General features: G+C 34.5%; 1 protein-coding gene across 1 annotated transcript in view; it reads right to left on the bottom strand.

The window, feature by feature from the left end:
• Positions 1–24410, bottom strand: part of ARMC4 (armadillo repeat containing 4) — a gene marked incomplete at both ends in the record, with an annotated part of 40661 nt that extends 16251 nt beyond the window's left edge. The window contains 6 exons of the mRNA XM_010180831.1: positions 16598–16742; positions 20000–20097; positions 21817–21933; positions 22950–23086; positions 23540–23646; positions 24215–24410. Of these exons, the coding sequence (XP_010179133.1) occupies positions 16598–16742; positions 20000–20097; positions 21817–21933; positions 22950–23086; positions 23540–23646; positions 24215–24410 (800 nt within the window). The remainder of the gene's footprint in view (positions 1–16597; positions 16743–19999; positions 20098–21816; positions 21934–22949; positions 23087–23539; positions 23647–24214) is intronic.
• Between the last annotated feature and the right edge of the window lie 679 nt (positions 24411–25089).

Here is a 25089-nt window from a genome sequence, read left to right as displayed (position 1 = left end):
CTACAACGCTAGGGATGGCATTGAGTGGGATAGGGATTGACTGTCCAATGTCTCTTTTAATACAGAATCTTTTAATAATGAGGTATAATGGGATTCAGGCAAAAAATAAATAAAGGGAGTTGGTTCTTCAGATGTGGTAACAGACTAGTGGAACTAGTTGTGAAAGGATTCTGTGAAAGTTAAAAGTTTTCATTGAAGGTCAGTAAAAACATAAGTATCTCATTCAATTTTCAACTCCCTGAGCCAAAAAACAGGTGGCAGCTTGGAGAGTATCGGAAAGCTGTCTGTTTGGCCTGTTCTTGCTTCGCCTTGGGCATTCATTTATGATCCGGGTTTCTTCTGCCTTGGTAGAATATGAACAGAGTTTCACACTACTATAAGTTATGTGGTCAAGTTTCCCACATTTGTGGAAATGAGAAGTCAGGACATCTGGAGTGCAAAAGATGAACCTTAACCACAGAAAACTATCATCTTGATCATCATGTCTGCCCTCCTCACTTTTGATCTATCCAATATAGTTTTTTAATGTGTAAATTTAAGGTCATAGACTTACAAATAATGAGAACAGGATATAGCTCAATGTAGGAGTTCTATCTTGGAAACCAGAGCATATAAAAAGACTTGGGATGTTGAATATGAATTTGAGACTACATTTGGTTCAAAGGATTAATTTTGGGATGCATGAATGAAAGTATTGGATAGGAACATAGGTGTTATCTCTTTTTAGGCACTTGCACAACTACTGCTGAAATTCTGTGTCGAATTTTCCTTTTTATATTTCTATAAGCAAAGTGAAAATATGGAGCTGATTCAGAGAAGAGAAATAAAAATTACTGTAAGCCTGGAAAATAGTTACATTAAGACAGACATGGAGCGCTATTTAGTTTATTAAAAAGTAAATTTAGGTATGATTTATTCATAGTGAATAAATAAATCTATGAAGAATAGGAATGTGATCACAGAGAGCTCTACAGTCCAGCACAGAAGTCTGATGATTTGAAGTTAAAGATACTAAAACTTAGATGAAGAGTAAAGTGTAAGTTTTCCATTGTGTGGTTAATTATCCCTCGAAAGAAATTACTTAAGAGTGACGGTAGGTTTTCCAGCAGTGGAAATTTTTCAGTCAGGATTGGATATTTTTCTAAAAGATAAGCTCTATTTCAGTCACAGCTACTAGACCAAAAGCAAGAAAAAGATCAAAGAATACACTCTATGGTATGCAGAAAGTTAAACCATATGATAACAATTGATTCTTTTGAACCTATAATATAGGTTTACTGTTAATCAAATCAGGTATGAACCCAGCTGCACAGAACGTAGGAGGGCTGAGCTACCATGTAGCTGCAACAGAAGCTGGAGCACATGAGCAATGCCAACTGGTGCTAATGTGGAAGTTACAACTTAGAGCACCTAGTAAATCAAACTACAGCATCCACCTCCCACATGCCTCTGAATTCCAGGGAAGCTTTGGCTCCCATCCAGATCTGAAATGTGCTGCCCAAGCCCATCCCTTCAAATAACACTTTTGAAAGTGTAAAGGACTTTGAGACAACCCTTTCCAGTGGAAAATATTTTACTCAACTGTTCACATCATACTGAAATATAGAATATCAAAAAATTGAGTAATGTTTCCTAATATGAAACCAGTAGATCTAATAAAAACATAGCATTTTGCAGAATATGTCTTAAATGTAAACAGAAACAGTAAGACATAGATAGAAAAAAGTATTTACATTTAAAATGCTCTTCAACAGATACCATAAAAGTAGCAGAGAATCACAAGTGAGAAAATACATCCAAAAGTAATGTGAGAAAAATAGCTGATAAAGTTTTGGATCATTAACTTACATCAGACAAAATAAATCTGCTAATCAGTGGAGTGTATAAGGATGGAGCTTCATAGCTAATTTTTACTTAAATGTCTTCTGACAATAGATATCCACAGAAAATTTGTTAAATATGTTCAAATTAAACATAGATAAAAACTTATTTACTGTGAGGGTGACAGAGCACTGGAACAGGCTGCCCAGGTTGTGGAGTCTCCTTCTCTGGAGACATTCAAAACCTGCCTGGACACGTTCCTCTGTCATCTTCTCTGGGTGACCCTGCTCTAGCAAAGGTGTTGAACTGGATGATCTGCAGAGGTTCCTTCCAACCCCTGCCATTCTTTGATTCTGTGTAAATATAAACATAGTTTTTTAACATCTGTAACATGTAGTGTCCTAAAGGAAGATTCCTACAGTTTTTCATGTTATCTATTTTTAATCATTGTTGCTATCTTGACTTCAGAAGAAAATGAAATGTGTCTAGCTTTAAGAACATATTTTGATCTATTTTGTAAAATATGTCCTAAGGAATAAAATATGGTAGCAATTTCTCAAGTTTACCTAGAGAAATCAGTTTAGCCATTGAAAGTCCAAATGATTTTTTTAAAAAATTCGTAAGATACAATTCCAAAAACTACATACAATATTCCATAGCTCAAAAGGAACAACAGCTGTCCTTTTCTGAAGTTTGTTGTCTTTTCATATAGCTTAGACTTTGAGATTTACTTTGCTTTGTATTATAAAGATTTTGCAACAGGTGCTTAAGGAGAATACTTGTCTTTTTATTATTTTACATGAATGTAAGAAGTATATTGCTAACCCAACAACCGGTGTCTCTTCTTTTGAGAAGTGCTTCTCCTACAGTGAAACTATATTTATACATAACATAGTCAATCATAATTAATTTATCTTACATGTATAAGGGCTGGCATATGATATTTAATATGGATCAGGTTTCTAGAAAATAAACAACTTCTAATTCTCTTATATTAAATAAAAAAATAGAACTGTTTATAAAAAATATATATATATGCATTTTTTCAGCTTCAAAAATGCACACACTACTTGAACTGTTTTTAAAGTAAAACCACAATAAAATATTTTTCATATGTGCTGAAGCTTCAGTTCTACAAAATAAATATTACTGATGGTTTCAAGAATTAGTTTTTGTTTCTTGAAGTTATCATTACAGTAAGTCTTACGGTACTTAGAGCATAGATTTTAACATGCATGGAAATGGTTATCTCTCCATTAAGTTGACATAAAATCTGCATCATGTTGTTATACCATTTGAAATCTGATACGCTGGATGCAAAATAAACTCTACTGGCAGATCAATAATTTTAAGGCTTGAAATTAAACACAGATTTAGTTTAAAATGTGCCTCTTCCTATATGGTGGTATAATGTATATATCCACAAATTAAACGAAAATAAAACAGTATCACTGCTATAATATCAGTAAAACATCTTCTGTGCAATTTATATGTAATGTCTCTATTATGATACTCAGAGATCACAACTGAGAATTACAGAAATTTAAAGATTGTGTAACAAAGCTTGTATTTCTTTTGCTTTTATTTTTGAGGTGTTTAACAGACGACTATTATAATACAATGATGCACAGATTAATCTAGTTAAAACTTTTAATCTATGTATACAAAGGCAGCTGGTTTAGGTGATGATAAGACTGTATATACATTTGGTATATGTGAGTCCAGTCTCACCTTCTGTGATGGGAGGAACAAAAGAAAAAGATCTCTATGAGACCTTCCCCATAAAATTTCTTTATTACAGTAGGGCAGGGTATGAAGCCTTTATATTCTTTTCACAACAGAAAAGGGCATTTCAGGAATGGTCAAAGTTACAGAGGTGTCATGCAAATGTTGCTGAATTATTTTATCATTCTTAAAAATGTAAATCAAGATTTGATGTAAAAAGGAGTATCAGTCTAGCTAGTCTGACTGCCTTCATAAGTCACTATGTTTTCATCCATTTATTTTTGTGTACCACAAAATAACTAGCATTTGACTAACACATACTTTGCATCTGTCTGGAGCATGACCTCGCTCTTGATTTAAAGATGTCAAGAAATGGGAAATCTAAAGGCTGATCATCTTTACTATTCAAAGAATGAACTTGCCTGACTTCACCACTTCTTTTCAATATGCTTTGAAAATCTGGACACCAGAACAAAATCAGTCTTACCAGCGCTGTATAACAATGTAACCGTACTTCCCTAAGCCTATTCATTGCTCCTGAGTACAAAAAATAGCACTCATTGTCTTTGCCACAGAAGAACCGAGTCACTTGCATGCTAACTTCTCAAGTTTTCAGAGCAGCTGTTTCCAGAAGACGGCCCCCCACTGTAAAGACATGGTCTGAATTTTGTGTTCTCATCTGCTTTATTTTGCACCTGGGCATTGTGAAGCACATTTGATCTGAATGGAGACACCCTGCCAAGCAACTCAGATCTGCCTTTGAGACACTGTCCTGTTATTCCAGGTACTTTGCCATTTCTGGTTTTCAAGACTTCATGCTCACATGCAGAACTCTGGCAAAACTGTTGAACGGTGCTAGGTTTAGTCACCAACATACTAGAAACATCATTATTTGGTGATGTTTCTCCAGCTATGACTGCATCCGTTCTGAATGCACAGCAAATTATGAGACACATAAACTTTTGATTTTTCCCTTTTCACTGGCTTGTTTAGTGTCCTATTTTTCTCCATTTAAAAATCCTCAGGCCTTCAGAAATTCTTATCATCTCATGGGATGCTGGATATTGCTTCTGAAGTAGTCAAGTACCTTCTGACACCTCCTGGCAGAAACGCATTCAAATATAGCATTCCTCTTCCCCACCCCATGACTCAAAGGTCTCAAGTTGTGGTGGCTCCTCAACAATAGAAAATGGTAGAAAATAGTTACCTACTTAGTTGCTGCTGCTAATGTTTGTTAAAATTAATATTTAGGGTCATCCTAGGGTTTCTTAAGTCCCAAGAGAGTTGCAGTGAGGGAAAAAAACCCCACAAAATTAGCTACAGGGACATATTTAAATGTAAGTTTATCAAATAGCAATTAAACAAAAGCTAGTAGGAGGTCAGAATTTCATCCATCGTTGTCATGTAAATTCAGGAAACCAGAAGGCATGATGTAATGGGAAAGAAGGAAAGAGGAAGTTCAGGAGGGCCTTAGAAAAACTACATAATGAGAAAAAAAAGCAAAAATCTCATTGAAGGGGAAGAACAGGAAGTGTAGAAAGAGATTCACCAGGCAAAATCATGAGCTCTTCAGTTGGCTGAAACTCAGAAAGCAGACAGAGAGGGAGAACAAGATTAAGTAACTAAGAATGAAAGTAAATGGATAACACAAGCATATAAAGACACAAACCAAGGGATACACAAGTTCAAAGCATCATTTTGTTTGGTACTTCCACAATAATCAAAAGGAAGAGAATTGTTAGTCAACAGCAAGCTTTCAAGAAATGCAACCAAGAAGGTCGTAAGCATTAATAGGTCTTTTTTACACATTAGTTTTTACTGTGCTCTAGTAAAGTATGCTTAATGTCAAAGATGATATATTAAACACTCTGCTTATGCTAAGGACATAGGTAACAGAGATGTTTTCATACTGGCTGAACTTCATGGAATCCGCTTCGCAGTACTGAGAAAATTGGCTAATTAAAACCCTTCTAAATGAATACAAAGCTTTAAATTTTGAAATTATGATCTCAGGAAACAAAGATACAAAATTTCCTCTAGAGTCATCTCTGGAAAGCATAAACACCATTAAAAGTTTTGCAGATTATGTGCCAGCGAGCAGAAATATTAGCTCTTCAGAGAGATGAAACTGTACAGGAGACCTATGGACTATCTAATATGTGCCAGCAAGCAGAAATATTAGCTCTTCAGAGAGATGAAACTGTACAGGAGACCTATGGAATATCTAACCTGGCACAGTCCACTTTATGGTATGTGTTATCTTGTTCCTTTTGCTTGAACTCTCTGGCATCATAGGTGGCATAATTACGCCACTTTGACTGACATTCCTACAGCAAGGACTTTTTATTAGAGTTTCAAATTTGTCACAACTGACACTAGAGAAAGGAGGGTTTATGAGAAGGGCACCATACCTGGACTCAGGATACCAGAGGTCCTTGAGTTTTTGACAGAATTCCTGCTTGCTACTGGCCAGATGTGTTTTCCCAGTATCTCTGTTCCCCACTTTCAATGAGTAGTAAGCAACAAGTAATAAAACTACTAGCAAGACTATAAACAAGATGATTCCAAAATGTTGCCAAATTTGTAATAAAATGCACATACATGTACGTAAAAATATAAACATTACAATAAAGTTACAGTGCATTTCAGTTTCCTGAGAGGAAGCAAGATTAAATAAAATTAAAATTATACAACTTTTGGCTCACAAATATATCTATAAATATGCTACCTATTTGGAGGGGTTTTTATTACATTATTTAATTTGTATCTGGATTTAGAGTGAATATGACTGAAAGGAACCAGAAAATGGAATATTGTTTTACTTCGCATGGCAATGCCAAGCATTTTTTTTTTCTGTTTAGATCTATGGCTGAAATTTATTTTTCCATAATAAAAGTTCATTTTATTTACTGTAGTAAGTAAATCCTGGAGAGGTACCTTGCTGTGCATGTCTGTGATAGTATGCCTATTACTGAATAACAGGAAAGAAAATTGCTGTTTGTGGGCAGTTTTGTCATTCTTTTTTATAATAGAACCCTAGTTTTTTTAGTATACATAATCTGAGTAGAAATCACAATATTCTTGAAGAACAAACATACAAAGTCAATATATTTATACAAAATACTTAGCAAACAAAGTAGTTTTATATAATAGCTAAAAGAAAGTAGGTCAAATTATAGGAATCCTTATTGTTACACCAGAAAGTATTTAATTAAAATCCATTAATAAAATGAGAAACCTCCTAGAACAAAAACATTAAGTAGAATCCCAGCCCAAAATATTTTTAAATTATTGCCATTTTTATAAAACAAGAAAGCCAAAAGAATTAGTAAAGTATAAAACGGAATTCTTCATTTACAACATTGTGCCTTTTTGATTTTCTGTTGATTCTCTCAAATCACAGATCATGTTGTAATTTTCTGCTGGAAAATACTTTAATATTTAAATAAGTTTTGATAAAGCTTAATGAAAGATGGAGCATTGCAGTATAATATCTATAATATGCTTCAGCAAGGCAATTTTTCTATGCTAGTGAACCTCTAAACACTCTGAGTTTTGTTTCGGTTTAAATACTAGTTCAAATTTTTCATTTTAGTTTATAAAACATACAAGCTGCAACTTGTTAAGAGATGAGTTATGGACAAGTATAACTGAGTTATGGAATCATTCCCTGCCCCATTTCCTGAATCTTCTGGCCTTCTTTGGCTGCAGCCTGGCAGTATGTAAACCATACAAATTAATATAACTAAAGTCAGTGGAAAATCACAGGCATCACAAAAATCACAAAATCCAAAACATTCACATTGGACTAAAACCATGCACAGAAGCTGCACAGTTCTAGTTGCAGATTAATACTTTGACCCTGACCCTTCACAATGGCAAAGTGACATATATGTTACGACCCAGACAGTGAGTTTAAACTGTCACCATATTTTATGAAATTGAAAAGAAATGAGTTTCCAAACAAAAGAGTAAGTCTATTATTTTCTGAGAGAATCAGAAGGTTTTGTTAGGCAACTGTTGATTCCCTCTTGAAAACCCTCCCAAGAAATGCATCCATTCTGTTTGCTTTCCTTTTCTGATTCATAGTAATTGGATTCTACTATAGAGGAGGTAAGTCAATGTAGTTCATGCACAAACACATGAAATTTTACTTCATTGGTCTAGGAATAACAGAATGTTTTTCCCAGTAACTTTTCAAACCTCAGACTTAAAGAGAAGTGTAATGCTGATCCAAAAAACACAGAAAATCTGGCCAAGGTAATATATAACATCTTAACAGTGCAAGTTTATCTTCTTCTCATCTGTGAAATTTTCAGTTTAGGGATGTATTTGTTCCCCAGTTGCATCTGGACAGTTTTGTAAAGGCAATGGACCATGCCATTTTTAAACCTATATAAATTTGGAGAGAAAAACAGAAAGATAGCAATATGCATAACAAACCCACAATTCTACTGTGATTTCCAGATCAGATCATTGCAACAGATGTTAATTTGGGATTTAATGAATTGATCCATCATAAACTATTGTTACTGCAAAATGTTACCATTCAAAAGAATGTATGAGCACTCAGGCCATTACGATTTTTAGCTCTGGGTGAGGTTTTAGTTACTACAGGCCACCTGTAGTAGAGCTAACGGTAAAGTTAGAGCATGGGTATCTAGCAGATGCCCATAAATTAATTCTTGCATTAACTGAAGACTGCCAAACTAGTTTCTAATGCTGTTACCAAAAAGGCTGATCTTTACAAAGTACTCAATGGAAAAAGGGCCAGAAACATTTAAACCCCTATTTCTAAGTACGTAAAGAATCTGGAATAAGAGTAGTCTTCAAATGACTACACATTACACTCACTGATGGTTTCAAATGCAGAGAACTGTGAAGATTGGAGTCACCTGTCTGAATTCACTCATCTACAGCTATCTATGTTCCTGATAATTAAGACAGAGCCATCTATAGTCATCCTACACTCCTGTTAATTGAGATCAAGTCAAAAATGAAGTTGAAAACAAGATCCATCTCACTCTGCTTTAGATGCTTAAAATATCAGAAGAAGCATATCCTAAAAGTGCCTATTTTTATCACCGATCATAGAGGTAGTCTTGAATGCACAGCTCAGCTACAAACGCCTACTCTGTTTACACTTAGAGCTAGATGAGATGAATCCCAATCTAGGTCTTGCCTTTTATGTCTTGACACTACAACAAGGATACATCCCCCTCCCTGCTTTTGGCCACTTCATCTGAGGAAAGTAAAGCATTTATATTTTTAAAAAGAACATGCAGAAATTATCAGGAAATTAGGACTGAATGAGAAAGAGAAAAGGGTCTAGGATTAAATTTAAAAAGAAACAACACAAACAGCACTACTATTTTTTAATTTGAAATTGATAGTTGTAAATCCTGACTTGGAGATGTGACATATGTTGCCCATAATATAGAGGTACTACTGACCTTATGTGACAGTGTCAGACCTGCCTCAGCAATTTTGATTTTGCATAGCACTTGGCTCACAAAGAGAATAAAATCCTTATTGTTATTACAGATATTTTTTTTTTATGGACTAAACTCGTTTGGGAAAAACCAGTAGAAGTGAATCTGTGGAGAAAATTTAATGAGGTTGAACTAGGAAGGACCTGTGCCCGTACAGACTACTGGAGAGCTTGCATGCTGCTGAAGTTTCATAAGCACTGAGCAGACAGAAAAGACAGTATGATTTGAAACCAGTCAAAAAGGTCCCTTCCAATTCCTAACGTTCTGTGATTCTGTGAAAAAAAGATTTTGCAAAAAAAAATAAAATTATACCAATAATTTATGAAAAGCTAAGAGAAAAATGTTCTCTATAAAAATTAAACAAACTTTAAAACTGAGCTTTGTGAGAAACAAATATAGATGAAGACATGGCTGAAGCACAGGCATGCTTCTGAAATAACGGTATGTATAATTAGCTGTGCTTAAATTGAGCCTAGATCCAATGTGGAATATTTAAAACCAACGAAGAATGCTCTTGTCACTTCTTAAAACTCTTGGTAGCTTTCAGACACCATCATGTTTTAATTCTTTAGGAAAGCCAACAGTTTATCTACTTCATGGTTATAAAGCTGCAAATCAGATCGAGACAGCTGTGGCAATTTACCATTATTTTAGAGATTCAGTAGTTATAGTGTCAAAACAGTAGCTCACTCATTTAATTATCTGCTTTTACAATAGAATACAATCCTGCAGAAAGAGAAGAATCAAACATCAGTTATTGGCTTTTCCTCTGCCATTAATTTTTACATACCATCTCTTCTTTCTTTCTTTTTTTCTTTGGGGGGGGGCTCGTTAATTCTTTATTTCTGTCTTGTCTTTCATCTCATCAGCTATGAAACTCTTAGAATGGGTGAGCCTCAGAACATTAATTAAACCTCTACTACACAGAAATTCATCAGAGCTGGTGTTAATGGTCAAAAATCAACTGGCTATTATGAATTTTATATGTCTCTTGTGATGAGAAATGATTGTTTGTACAGTATTTTGAGGAGAGAGCTATGCAAGTGTTTCAGACTTGCCAATTATAATAATAATTTGAGAGTTCACCATTTGCCAATATTTCCTACACAGTAAATTTATCATAAAAAGATTTCTTTTCCATAATCAGCACTGGCTAGGTTGTTAAAAAATACATAACTATAAAATGCAATTTTCCCATATTTTTCACCCCCCTTTTTTTTCAGTAATCACATTCTTTACTGAAATTTTAAAAAAGTCTTGGCTAATCCTGGAAGATGGGAACAAGAGATGTTCATGAACAGTGGAGAAGAGAGTGATATGAAGGCTGACAGGTTTACCAAGGCTGACAGGTTAGCTAAACATGTGCTTAGAAACACTAGCAAGTGGCACATGATTATGTCTCATACAGTTGGTATTTTCTGAGAAGTAACAGGCTATTACTTAGCCAGACTAGAGCAAAATTTATCTTTCATCTTGATCTTTCAGTTCAGTTGAATAACCTCCTTCACATTACCCCACCATATAATTTCATAAGGGAAGAGGAAAAATTTGTTAGACACTCTACTAATAAGGTCAGATAAATTATCTGCAAAGTTGGTCAGTGGCAGTTACACAGTGGCAAAATTAGTCTATATACTAGAGTATTTTATATGCACTTATATATATTTATTTTCTATTTAATAGCTAAAATATATAATCTCATGCAAGTCTTACTAATGTGATATTATAAAGAAAAACCAGTTAGTTCTTATCCACAGACTGTGGAAAAAATAATGTAATATTATATTTCTTACACAGATTAGATACTTTTACTCTAGCTATTAGATTCTAATATTGCATCTATTCCACATCTAGGGCCAGACTTCAAGATTACAGATAAATTTTGTTGGTAATTTTGCACACAAAATAATTTCTCAGTTTGATACATATCTGATCAAATTCATAGCTTCTATGTTAATAATCTAAGTATCCAATTATAGTTGTACAGTTCTACCCACCAGTAACTCTTCCTTGGAAAATGGAAGCAGAGTCAAGAAGTAGAGATAGTTCCTCAGAATTTGAATTTGCAGTTCTCTGTGAAGTTTATTGTTCAGGAATATCCATAAACACCAGAGATTTTAGACTTTTTTTATGACCACCACAAAACTTTTGAGCAGCATTACAATGTGTAAAATAACTAAGCAAACAATTGGTACTTTAGTGGGTACACTGTAACACTAATACTATTTTTTCTTGTCTTAAAAAAATTCAAGTTACTTTTTGTGTAGTTTCTCTTTAAATTAATTTGTGTTTGAAGACCCATTTTATTCCTTAGGCTAATATGTTCATGTCTCTTTTGAGGTTCTGCATTTTAGAATAAAATAGAATTACTTTTCTGCTAACTCCAAAATACAATTGATTTGTTAATCCATGCATAGTTCATGAAGCTGATTTAAATTTTTGTAATGAGTAGTAGTGTAATCTTAATAATTTGAAACATTTCCAATACTGTTATAGTTTAGGAAAGCTATACTTTTCCATTATGCAGTTAAAAAAAACTTCGTCTATCATCTAATTTATACAAATTTTGAGAAAAATCTACAAGCCACATCTATGTCTTCACAAGTGCCACAAATTTATAATTGATTCATAAGAAAGAGTTGCTATATACACCACCTGTTAAACCACAGGAGGGCTGAGACTGCTGCACAATTTTCATTTGCATAGGAAAGTAATATTTTATTCTGAAAGGCTGGATGTTTTCTGTCATGAAATTTTATGAGAAACATACCTATTTTTCAGATATCTAAAACCTTAGACGTCAGATATGACAAGTTTCACTTTGAACTGTGACTGACTTTATATTCATGCATACTAAGGAAATGTGCAAGCAGTTGCTGACTCCCTCCTCCTTCCTCTCCAAGTAGAGAAATGTGACATTGCAAACCTTGCATACAGAGCGCAAAAAAATTCCCTCACAAGCACACACATGCAACTGCCATTTAAGATTTGGTCCTCAAATGTACTGAAATAGGTTGTCTCTGTAACAGTTTGGACCTTCCTTGTCCACATTCCTACCTTGGAATACATGGATTTCCTGCACTTTGGTTTACCCCAAGCCCTTAAATTCAACCTCCAGATGCTTCCCTGACTTTTCCTGGGGAATAAAACTATCCCATACCATTTATCAACATCTACATGAATCTCTAATTTAAGATCCTGCATCTGGGCCTTCCTGCATCTTTTCATTGTCTATTTGACTTTCTGCATTTCTAATCTGTACCTCTCTTCCCCAAGAATGCCAGTGTCTTCCATGTACAAAGAACTCAGCTGAGGATTCACTATTCCTTCCTGCAAGCCAACACACAGCTGCCTTTCTCTAGCAGACAAATTTGAGCTTCCTGAGAAAAGGAAATAACTCTGCCTGTGGTGCAGCAGCCACACTACATCCTCCTGGCTTAGCTGTGCTCGCACTGCAAAGGGGAAGTAGAAGTGATGGGCAGTAGGTCTTGTCCAGCCAATACTCACTGCAACACATGCACTGTAAGAACTAGACCCATAGCTCTTAAGACTTTCATTTCCTTGACCCACTTGCCTAGAAATAAGTGAGGACTTTTAGAGGGAGTTGGAGAGAAAGAAAAGAGAAGAGGCAAAGACCAGAAGAAATACTCTTGTATATTTCTGCCTCCCTGCCTCCCTCGTCTGTTTGCCATCTTTATGTAAAATAAGCCCAATACAGAGGCGCCTGCCAGCTACAGAAATGTTGCTTGAATGCAAGAGTCTTCCAAAGGCCTGCCAAAATGCAGCTGTGGAGCAGACGTGAATATACCCAGTGTATCCAGCAGTTCTTTCAACCTTTTCCTTGTGCAATCAACGAGATTTCACCTAGTCATGTGACAGATGTTCTCCCTTCCCAGTCAACCACTGCAATGCAGGACCAACACATACAAGGACCCAGGAGCTGGTGTTCAAGGCCATACTCAGGGCACACCCTTCCTAGATCCTGTGCAGCACCATAGCCTTCCTCTAGCTCCTGGACCTGGCACAAGATGCAAACAGCTGGTCAGAGACAGCAGATTTGTCCACCTATCATTCCCAATAGAAAAGAAACACAATGCTGTTCTGGGAATGAGGTCGTTTCACCTGGAGTAATTCAAAACAGATACAAAATTAGTGGATATTTTACAGGAGGTGTGAGACTTGACTGGTTTCACTAGTTTGCCCCTGAAATATAGCCAAAAGTAGAATGACTTTCCAGGTAAGAAACTGAAGGAAGAATTCTGTAGCTGACATGGTCCTGCAGAACTCTATCCAGAGCTCAGTACCAATAAATCACACTCTTACAGAGAACCAAATCTGAGCAGCACAAGCGCTTAAGGGATTAAAGACTTATTCTGGAGATTGGAGTTACTTCTGGCACACTCACCAGCCGCAGTTCACCTCTCAGCATCTCAATTTTATTTTAAAACTCACAATAATCAGTGCTCAACAGCAGGCAGCACAAAGCATTGTGCCCAGCTAGCCTTTTTTTTCTTCTCTTTTTTTCAGTGAACAGCCCCAGCTCTGCCACAAAGAATATTTTGCCTTTCTACCCGATGTTTCCCATTTCTAGTAAAATCATTGTAAAATGTGACCCCTTCACCCTATTCCTAAAAATTTTCACATGTAAAATGTAGTCCTTCCTCTCAAAATCTAATACTTCACAAGCACTACTTTAAGAAATCATGAGAAATCTGAAGCAGGCTCCCTGAGTGAATCTCACTGTTACAAATATCAACAGAGCACTTTATTCCAATTTTATCTGCTCCAGCCCCAAAAGATACCTAACACAACACCATCACCAAGCTCACTGATCAGTCTTTGCTGCCCTTTCTTAAGTTGATGGGAAGACACGGCAAGAGAACTCATGCTCGATCTTCTGTTTCACAGCCCTGGGAAGCGGAAGGTAAGACGAGGAGCCAGACCACAGAAGCAGCTGCTTCCCAGTGGAGCAATTCCAACATGGCTGCTCTTTCCCAGAAAGGAGGGGGAACGGAGAAGGGCAAAAAGTCAGACGGGAATTTCCCCTGTACTGGAATTTTCTCTCCGTGAAGAGGTACATAAATACATAGCCTACAGGCACAACTCACAGGATCTGGCAAGTCTGCTTCATATAGGAAGCAACCACCTTTTTAAGTTTTAATGTCAGTCTAACATTGGTACAAAAACCACGTATCCTGAAGGTTTTATGGAAGTTTTGCATTTGCAAATTGATCTTTTATAGACTTTTGCTGAACTGTGGTTCCCGTTCACTTTAGAAGATGTTAAAAAATGGTTGTACCTTCTAATCATTACATTTTCTAACTTGGTATCTCAAACATCTGTTATTTAAGGCATTTTATGACTTTTTTAAGATCTGCAAATAACGCGTACAACCTTTGGAGACACACAAGTCCTCTGAAATTTGTGCTTCTATATAAATATACTTGTAGATGATAAATATTACAGTCATAAATTTATTTTCTCTTAAGTTGCATGTGTCATGAACACTTGCCTACATGAACAACAAGAATGCCAAAGAATCTCCTAAGTCTAGCCAGAAATGCAGTATTTATACTTGAATTAAAATGAATTCCATGTGCAAGCTGAAGTAGCACTCCATCAATAAAAAATTTCAACCACTGTCTGTGGTATGGCACTGAGGCATCTTTTTTCAGCTTTATCTGACACTAGGGATTTCTTGCTTTATGTAGCTAAGAATTAGCAGAGAACTATTTTAAGTATATGTTCAAGTACTTTAATTTATATCTAATTTAAAGAACTATTGCAAGACTTAGGTGTGCATGAATACACAACCAACTATATATTTGAATTTTCATAACAAAACTTTTTCATATGATGGAATTTTGTATTCTAAACACTTCCTAACAGGCACTGACAATTTTATCAAAAATGGTCCCCTTTCTTTTTCTAGTTCTAAGCCATTAAGTAATTTTTCTTGTTACAAGCTGGAACAAAATATACTCATTTCTAAAACAGAGGAGTATGAAAAATACATTTTCCTATTTGTCATTCTCACTCATTCAGAATGGTTTCATGCAAGTGTAGATATATTTCAGTATTTGATCAAGTACAATACTAAAATCTAAACATGACTACATGAAGGATTTAGAGAGGAAAGGGAGTTTAAGAATTATGTAACCAGGACAGGAGAGCCTTGTCAGTAAAGAGGGTGGTCCATACGATGGGCCAGGGAAGAGGTTACTGGGAGTTCATCAACAGTAATGAAATACAACCTTTGGTCTTTACTAAAAAGTAGCATGGTTATTTCTCTAAGTTCTCAGAAACGTATGAAGAGGTCCATAAAACAGACAGAAGCAAGCTATTAGTAGATTGAAAGATTTGAAAATAACACTTTGAACTGTAATTATATGCAAATAGAAACACTTGTATAATGCAAAAAGTATATAGAGTGCATTCAGCATTAGCAGATAGCTGAGCCAGTTACATGCTGAATGTTACATCAGATTACAGTTCTGAAGGATTATTTTAGCATACCAAAAATGGCAGGAATATAGAGGTCCAACCTAGAAAATATAAGGCACAGAGAACTGTAGAGAGACTTATCCATGCTTTTATCCATGCTTTTCTGTGTCTCTTTGGCTACAACCACAATCACAGGTCCCACATTCACAAACTGAGAACAGTGTGAGTACACTGAAAACTGTTTAAAAGACCGAGTTACTCTTCTACAATGGTTAAATGACTGGAAGGAGCAGAAGAATTGCTTATTCCTCGCAAGTATTTCTGCTGCACCACATGCCAGTACCATCATTTTATCAGTCGGATACTCTGTAGCCATACTCAAAAAACAAATAAACCAGAACTTTTATTAGTAACTTACAGTACATAAATTCCACTACAAACTTGTAAAGGAATTTCTACTGAAGGACAAACATAATTAGTTTTAGAGTTTTCAAGAATAGTAGAAGGCTGTAGGTTTTTTCACGCGTTTCAGACTTACACAAAGTTCTAAACATCTATATTTTTAAGTTCCAAAAGATTTTCAACAAGTCTGTGTAAAAAAACCTTTTTTTGTTGCTTTAGAGGACACCTGTTTATCATACATTTTCTTGTTTATCAACAGCATCTATCCAGATACAAGATCATATTAGAATTACTTCAGTCATGCATTAATCATAGTTGATGAAAGACTTTAGGCAAGTATTCAGTTTTAAGAAAAACTCTTGAAAGTTATTATCTGCATAAAGAAATATCTTGGAAAGTTTCACCCAAAAAGCAAAACAGAAATGAAATAATTAATAAAAAATTATACCATCTTAAGTTTTAAATAACTATGAACAGATGGTTTAATCTAAGGGTCTATATAAGCCAAAAATAGCAGATTAAAAAAATGCAGAAGAAATGGGTGGGTGATAGGAAAGTCCACAGTTCCAGGATTTTATCATATTACATAGCAAGGCTGTTCTAAAATATATGGAAAGTAGAAAGTGTGAAGAGCTAGTCTGGTGTAGAAGGTAAAGAGTAGCTTGTGGTTGTTTTTTTCATAAAATCTGTCAATTGTCAAGGTTTCTCTTTACCTTTATATATTTTGAAAGTTTCTGAATTCCCCAGTATTCTGATGGCAAATCAGCGTTTCCTTCTTGACGACGTACAGGCTGTTCTTCATCTTCCTCGGTCTCTGACGAACTTTCACTAATGTCTTTAGACCTTCTTGATGTTTTCCTAGAAAGAAATAAACAGCATCACCCATTTTAAACAGCTATAAACTAGTATGAATGAGCACATTTTAAACATGTATGACAACACTGTCTAATACAAGAAAAATATAATTAATTGACATTACCAAATACTAATTATGGTGATAATTACTGTAGATACAGAAAATAAAAATTTAAAAAAAATTAAGGAAGAAAAATAAGTAACCCATACCGTTTTGAAGTTGGTTGTATTTTAACAGATTCAGAAGAAATGCCCTTGGCTTTCTTTTTAATTTTCAGAGTACTACTTCTCTGTTCTTCTTCAGTATCTTTTTTTGCGGCCTTGTCACTGAAATATTTGGTTTTATTTAATAAAAGAATTATTATATACATACACAGAACCAAAAAGTTATGGTTGGACATTTATTATGTCAGTACATATGAGCTTATGAACCGACACAATAAACTTCATTAAAAAGAAAGTATGCTCTGCCTTAAATGACTAATTTTGCTAATTTTGCAATATGAGAAAAATTATATTATGCTGATCTGTTTGTGATACAAGAAAAAAGACTGAGTACATGCAGAGAGACCATAGGTCCATTTATCCTATTGCTGTTGGTCATCTCCAACCATTACCAATAGCAGCAATCTAGGTAACAGTAGAACAGAACATGGAAATTTTTTCCAGAATATTCTTCAGCAGATTGTAATTCAGGGAATTGGTGATAACAGTTTTGGAAGGATTTTTCTTCCATGACTGTGTGTGTCTGGTTGCTTTGTAAACTCAGATAAACAAATGGCTTCTACCATCCTGTGGCAAAGAATGTTAGAGCTTAGCCATGTGTTGCATGAAGTCTCTCCCTTTATTCTGAACTGGTCTCACTGTCTCATTTTCATTTGATGCCCTTTGTTCTTGTATTAGAGGGGATAGTGACTATCTGTTCCCTATTTACTGTCTCCAGTCATGAGTTTTTATATTTGTCTTAGTGTCCCACAGTCATCCTTTTTCCAAGCAAAAGAGTTCTAGTCTTCCCAGTTCTTCCACACACTAAGCCATTCCATAGCTTTGATCATGCTGCATACAATATATCTTGCTTTTCTTATACTCCAAGAATACTCCTAGGCCTAGCTGGTCACAATCTCTGGTGCTTCTTCATCCCTAATTCACAACGTTGTGAAAACAAAATGTCCTTTTGAGCCTGGTCTGGTCATACTATCACAACAATAAAAGCGAGCATTACTCATGATTACAGACAATTTCACTACATCTAGACGCTAACAATGACTGTGGAAAAAGATAAGCTTTTGTCCCTGGGAAACCAAGTTTTTTTAACCTTTGGTTGTAAATTACATCCAAATTCTCTTAAAATGTTTCTTGCAACATGTCAAATTGGCAGACTTGAGAAGATACTGACTTTTTTTTGTAGGATGGCAATCAAGGCCTTTCCCTCAGACATTCTTCTTCCTTCATTAACACAAAATCAGGAAGACAAATCCAACAATATTCAATATATGCAATACTCTATTTTTGGGTGTCAAAACTTTGAGATAATCTCATGAGTGAAGACTGTTGCTAAACAGAGCTAGAAAAGTGGCTTATATAATATGAATATGAATGTAATACAAAATCACTAAAAATCAGTAGTGTAAGAGTCATCCTGACTTTCCATCCTGAATCTCTTCTGCCTCCCTCAGAAGACTGGTTTAGATTAGATTGTCTACTCTGTCTTGCTTTAAAGGGCATTTTACACCAAAAATATGGTAATATCACAGTACTGTAGGACCAGTACTGCAGATGGTTGCAAGATATGTCCCTGCCTTTCTGTGGAAATGACATAACGTCATCAAAGCTGTAGCATGACAGAAGAAAACTGAGAAATCTCTTTGGTAGTCTATACTCTCTTCTTAGAAATTAACATGTAGTAAATTTTGTTTTATAGCTCCCAACTTAAGATAATAATGCAAACCTGTATCATGCAGTCCAATCATCATCAGAGTTTAGAGAGATCTATAGGAGAAATAAATTATAAAGATAACTACTTATCTGTGGAAAACAGAAATCCCAGTATTCTTCCAGTTCATAGATGGCTCCAATTTCTTCTTGTCAATGAGTCTCCTCCTTGCAGCAGAACTTTTCACTTTCTCATCTACGTTCTTTTCTAAAAAATCATTAACATTCTGGGCTTGGTCAGAGACTTGAGCATCAACTACTTCCATACATTGGTAATTCTTCTCATATGTTGGTTCTTTAAAAAAAATATATTCCTAAGAAAATAAGGAGACATGGTTTGTCAGTCATACTGTTATATGAATAATGCATATTAAAACGGTAAGTTATAAGCACAATTCCAGGATGCTGTGCATAAAAACTGTGTGTATTAAATGCAGAATTAGATTGTAAGCATAGAAACAGATTGTCTTTAAAAGAATGAAACATTAATCTGGAAAGTAGCTGTTACCGTGTGCAAATGGAAGTTTTTTAAATAAATGAACTAGCTCAATTTAGAACTTCCTGAATGTACTTGAATATTGCATGTTGTTCAATTTCTAAAATATTAAATAATTTATGCAACAAACACTTTTATAGTACCTAATTCCAAATGAGTTTTAAAATCTAGAGTTGCAGAGTCACTCTGCTTTCAATTGATCATTTACATAAAAACAATTCCACTGCACAAAGAATTTACAGAAAATTCCCACCAAAATAATGAACATAAAAACTGAAAATAGGCTATGATAAACTGCTAGGCTTCAGTTCCAAGTAATTTAATTTGATATAGTTTAGAATTAATATAAACACATTCCATTTCTGTTTTTTCATCTTCTTTTCATCTTTTTTTAATTTTTCTCAGGACAAAACTCTGTTGAGCAACTCACATACAAGAATGGAGCTGAGTGGCATCTACCAGTCTTTCAGCTGTCTGTGTCTAGTACCATGGCCGATCAAAAATATCCAGAATAGAAAGAACTCTTGTCAACTCTTATTCTCTATTGGAACATATTCAATTTTTGCAGGAAAGATAGCATATGATCGTTACATATTATTATTATTGCAGCTGTCCCTACCAGATAGGTGAAGACATTCCTTTATGTATCTGATTCAAGGCAGTTTTAAGGAGATTGTCACAGTATGGTCTGTTTTCAACTAGTCCTGATGTGAATCGGCTGTTCCAGGCTTGCTGACCCAACTGTCTAATCATAAACTGACTCATGCTAATTCTCTCATTCTGACAATGTACTCTAGACAAGACAATTTAACACATTATAAACTATACAAACCACAGGAGAATTGATGCTGTAGCTTCACCAGCTAAGCACATGTTAAAAAGTATGTTTCCAACAGCACTATATGCCAACACAGCAATTCGAAGTGTTAGCTTAAACAAGGCCAAGAAGATACTATAAAAGTTAATTGATTTTTGCAATACATGTGTACGTCATGAGCTTTTTGAAGCTCTCCTCTCCTCAGAAGATAAATCAAAACTATTTTTAGTCATAATTTATTTCATGTAGGCAGATTTTCCCTGCTTTTCAAAGTTCTAGAGTAGAGAAGATTTTCCCTCAAATACAAATGCTCTGTAGCTCTAGGGTATTAACCTGTTTAAATTCTGGTTTAAGAATGCAGAATGCACTAAACCAGCTTTGCAGCAAGGGAATATGATGATATTCCTAAACCATTAAAATAGTATTATTTATACTTTTCAGCATAAACTTATTCACAGAGTCAGGGAATACGGAGCCTGTGATTTCTATGACAATTGAAGAAAAAGAGGATACATTCAATTTATTTACTTTTATTTAATAAGTGTACACATTTCTTGAACAGCTACAGCATCTTTATAAGAGTAGAAAAACAGTAAAGAAAGGTATGTTATCTCTATTATCCATATTAACATTAATCTATATTAGGGTTTAGGATTAGAACTGTTAAAAATTATTCAAGTAGTGCCATATTTTAGCTTTCATGACCGCTGAATGAAGCCAAATCACTTTAAAAATACATTAAACCAGCAATTATTTCTAAAAACATTCACATATTGTCACATTTATGAAATGGAAATCAAAATGTAGATATAATGTTAAAAAAATACTTGCCTATGGGATAAATAAAATACATTTTGGAACTTACTGCACTTTCAAACAGAACAACTTACAAATTTAATTCCATTACTGTTAATATAAGCTACTCTATATATGTGTACAACTTGAAATACTCTTTTCTTCAGGGACCGGCAAATATGTGTACCTCAGAAAAATTAAGTATCAGCCCTACATCCTACAAAGAAAGAACTAAAGATTAAGAAAATTTCCCTGTTAATGACTTTATTCTTGCAATAATTAAAATTGCATATAATTAACCACAATGAAACTTTTGACAGGATTTAGCCTTTAATTAATTTTATTACCAAGATACTCTGTCATAACCACACTAGAAATCTGATAAAAGAGGTTTTATCAGGAATGAGAAAACAACTAAAACTGCAGAGCCACTACATGATTCTAGCTAATACAAAGCTCTAAATAAAAGCCAAAACACTTGTATTTTACAGTGGCTGAAGCAACACATAGTGTGTAAGCTGGATGCCTCTCAGCTCTGATATTTAAATCAGGCAGTTCTCATAAAAAAACTTGGGCTATTATTTATATTTGGGTTGCAAAGAATGAAGATAAAAATTTAAGTGGTTTCAATCACAGAAAAATATTGTCATAAAAAGTTGACCTTTTCCATAAAGAGATCATATTTTCCAGCTTTAGCATTTCCAGTGCTCCATAAAGAATGACAGCAGAAGATGAGCAAATTTTTTAACGCAAAATTAGAAGCTGACCTCACATGTTGAATCAAACTTCATAATAAGGTATGATAGAATGATATGTGAAATAGTGTACTATTTGCGAATGGAACATATTTAGTAGAAACTGAAACAAATCAAAGAAAACTGATAAATGCATTTCAGAATCTTTAAAATTCTTCATTTAATCACAGATTTATTTTTGATAAAGAACATAAATGTTCAGCCAGGTTTATAGTTTCTTACCCATGTACAATGTACATTTGTACAAAGTAGAATATACACCCGGTATCAGTATATACATACCTGTTTAGCCATATTTTCTACAAATCTAGGTGATCTCTCCCTTAGAAATGTGACAATATCTTTATACACATCACTTTTTCTTTCATAGTCAATGTCATCTTTACCCTTTAGCTGACCCTTAAAAAAGAATAAATTTATAGTTAATAATAGTATTACCTTCCACAGGTAATTTAATCTGTATCATAAAATAGTGCTAAAAAGCACAGAGGTCATATTGTAATGAATTAGGTACAGAAGTGACATGCTCATCAAACTTCAGTAATACTTTCTAAAGATGCATGGACCATCTCCACGAATGCCAACACATAATCAGGATATTGCACAGAATTCTGCAAGTAATTACTATCAGTTAATTATACTGTGTGTAGTACCACTGAAGAAGAATTTATGGCTTATGGCAAACCACCAAGTAAATATGAGCTTTCAGTGCAGTATGACAGATGTCTAAAAGGATCAGAAAATAATGTGACCTGACTAGCCTAACCTTTACGAGCTTCATCCATTAAAAACATGCTAAGTCAATATTTCCCTGGATTTTTTAATTCTTAGGAAATCAGTTTGTGAAGTTACACATGGCAGACATCAGCCTCTCTTCAAAATGAATCTTAGAGCTCTGGTCACTGCTTAACACACATACGGCACAATTATGCCTAAATAAAAATTATGCCTATCTGTAAGTAAAGAAGTAACCAAAATGAAAAGTAGACGAGAGATACATTCTAAAAAGCTTCCACTGAAAGGAGAAAGAACTGCTCATTACTTATAAAATAGAGAAAAGCAAGCTATATTAGCCACATACAATATTACACCTCAGACGAAGACTGAAGAGGAACTAGAGCTGCATGTAGTACAGTACCCACAGTACCCTTAAATAGGAATAGTGTGAAGGACTGTTAGGGCACATTTAAAGACTGACCAAACACTGCTAGCAAAAACTGCAGTATAAAACTTATAGAAAAAGTACACAGACCATATGGGGAAACTAGCATACATTTATTACTGTCTTCTTCTGCACCAATAAACTAACTCAGTAGGTCTTACAGCCTCACCACCACTACCCCAAATCTGATGGATTTTTTATTTTAGCATGTAAAAATAGTCATTACTCCATGGAATCCTTTATTATTACTTACTCCATTTAAAAACACTCCTGCTGTGCTGCAAGTGATATACAAAGGATCAGTGTCATGTGGCTTGATGACTAAATAACAAATTTCTCCATGCACTTGTCTCCAGGGGGGAGCTCGGCATCCATTAGAGAACACGTAATCTGTAACCAGTTAGCATTAGTGTTTTCATCCAGTTTAAAAGTATTTTAATAGTTATGCTTTATGATTAATATGTCATGTATACAAATAAAATTCTCAAAACAATACCTTACTCTTAAGAATTCATACTCAGTTAGGAATTAATCATGCAAAGTTCTGCAACCCATGGCCCAGTCCAACTAAGAACTGCAACTGTGCTTAGTGCTTTTCAGGACCAGGGACTCAGTTTACTTCATCTATTTACACTGAATAAATTCATATGATTGGAGATTATTTCTATAACTAAAGGCTGAAGAACAGCATTCATCTGAAAATATGTTTTATTTCACTTTATAACTTCAAAGTAGAGATAAACACTTCAAATTCATTACTGAAATTAATTTAGCAAATTGCACACAAAAGTCAAGTACTTTAATAAGGGTATATATAAACATGAGATACAATCAGATCTGGACCTGATGTATATTCCAGTGTTTCCAGTACTGTATCTTCTCCTTCCCCAGAGAAATTCTTGAGAAGATTCACTTCATTACATATAGCAGCTGGATTTAGTCTTATGTTTCTGCAATTAATAGAAAATGGTCAACAATGTATTCATCAAAAGGATATACTCAGAGAAATTAAATGAGAATATTACATTATTTTCTTTCACACTGAGTCGTAAGAGTAGCAACAAAAATATGGAAATGGGTCACCTTCCATCCTTTTTCTTAATTTTATCCATTAGTTCAGTGAAATTTTAGCTCCATAGCTAATATGAAGTCCTTGTAACTATGTAACAGGCTCAGTGTAATACTTCATATGCTTCCATGAAGAGACAAACATTTTCTTGAAAATATTTAACTGTAGCTTAGTTGTTTGTACAAATTACTTCAATTTGCTACCAAAACACAAAACATATGCAATAAAAAAACCCACACTTGTGGGCACATGGTTGCATACACACACCTACAGCAAAATCAGCAAAAAAGTGTTTTTTCAGTAACTTAGTGACCAGTGAAAGTTATTTCAATAAATTTATTTATGTCACACCAAAAGCACATGTTGTGGGTTGAAGACAATCTGACTTAACATTAAAACAAAAATATGCACTGGCTGACATGCTTAGCTTCCATTTGAAATGCACTTACTGTGAAATGTGTTTCAAAGAACTATTAAGCAGTTGCAAGTCCAGCTGACGAAGAAGAAGAAAGATTCTCATTTTAATCTCTGTTTCAGGGTCATCATCTTTTTTAACTCTTTCAAGTAAATGCAACATAGACATATCTTCTCCTTCAACAGACCCATATTCAGGGCCGAGAATTTTCACTATAGGATCTCTGTTAGCTGTAAACATGAAATAGAATCATATAACGTGATACTATACTAAAAATGGTTAAACAAAACAAACACTTTTTTCTCAATTGCTGAATAATTTTGATGCTATTAATTTACAATAAGAACTTTAATAATGTGGATATTCATCAAATAGTTAATATTTTTCATAACAAATCTGCTTTTCACAACAAAGATTAAGATTCTTTCAACCAAGAGGTGAATATTTAATACTTCCCTTTATCAATAGTCCCCTTTCCAGAAAATATGCCTGTCTGATCACCAAAAGAGGAAACCAATGGGTTTAACTCACTGAAAACGGATCATTTTGGAAATATGGTTTAGTGTTAAAGAACGTCTTTAAAGTTTTCTAGCAGTATTCCCAATGGCCCCATTACTTCCTCAGCTATGCCAGCTGTTCTTCTCAGTAAACAGTGAGATAACTGCATGTCAGTGGGTTTTACAAAAACATTTTGCTCTGTTCCTGCAAAGTCCAATGCATCTGTGAATGCCTCTGCATGATACCATGTCCATATTATTCTTCCCTATTATTACTCATGGTTGAACACTGTCAGTGACAGGATCCTGGATAGATGGATCTGCAGTTTGAACCAGTATGAGCATTTATGTTTTAGTGTATATATACATATATATACACATATAATTATATTACATATATTATATATTATTA

Source organism: Mesitornis unicolor, unplaced genomic scaffold (assembly GCF_000695765.1).
Source record: "Mesitornis unicolor isolate BGI_N332 unplaced genomic scaffold, ASM69576v1 scaffold4073, whole genome shotgun sequence".
NCBI classification, from domain to species: Eukaryota; Metazoa; Chordata; class Aves; order Mesitornithiformes; family Mesitornithidae; genus Mesitornis; species Mesitornis unicolor.
This window is presented reverse-complemented; position numbering and strand designations above follow the sequence as displayed.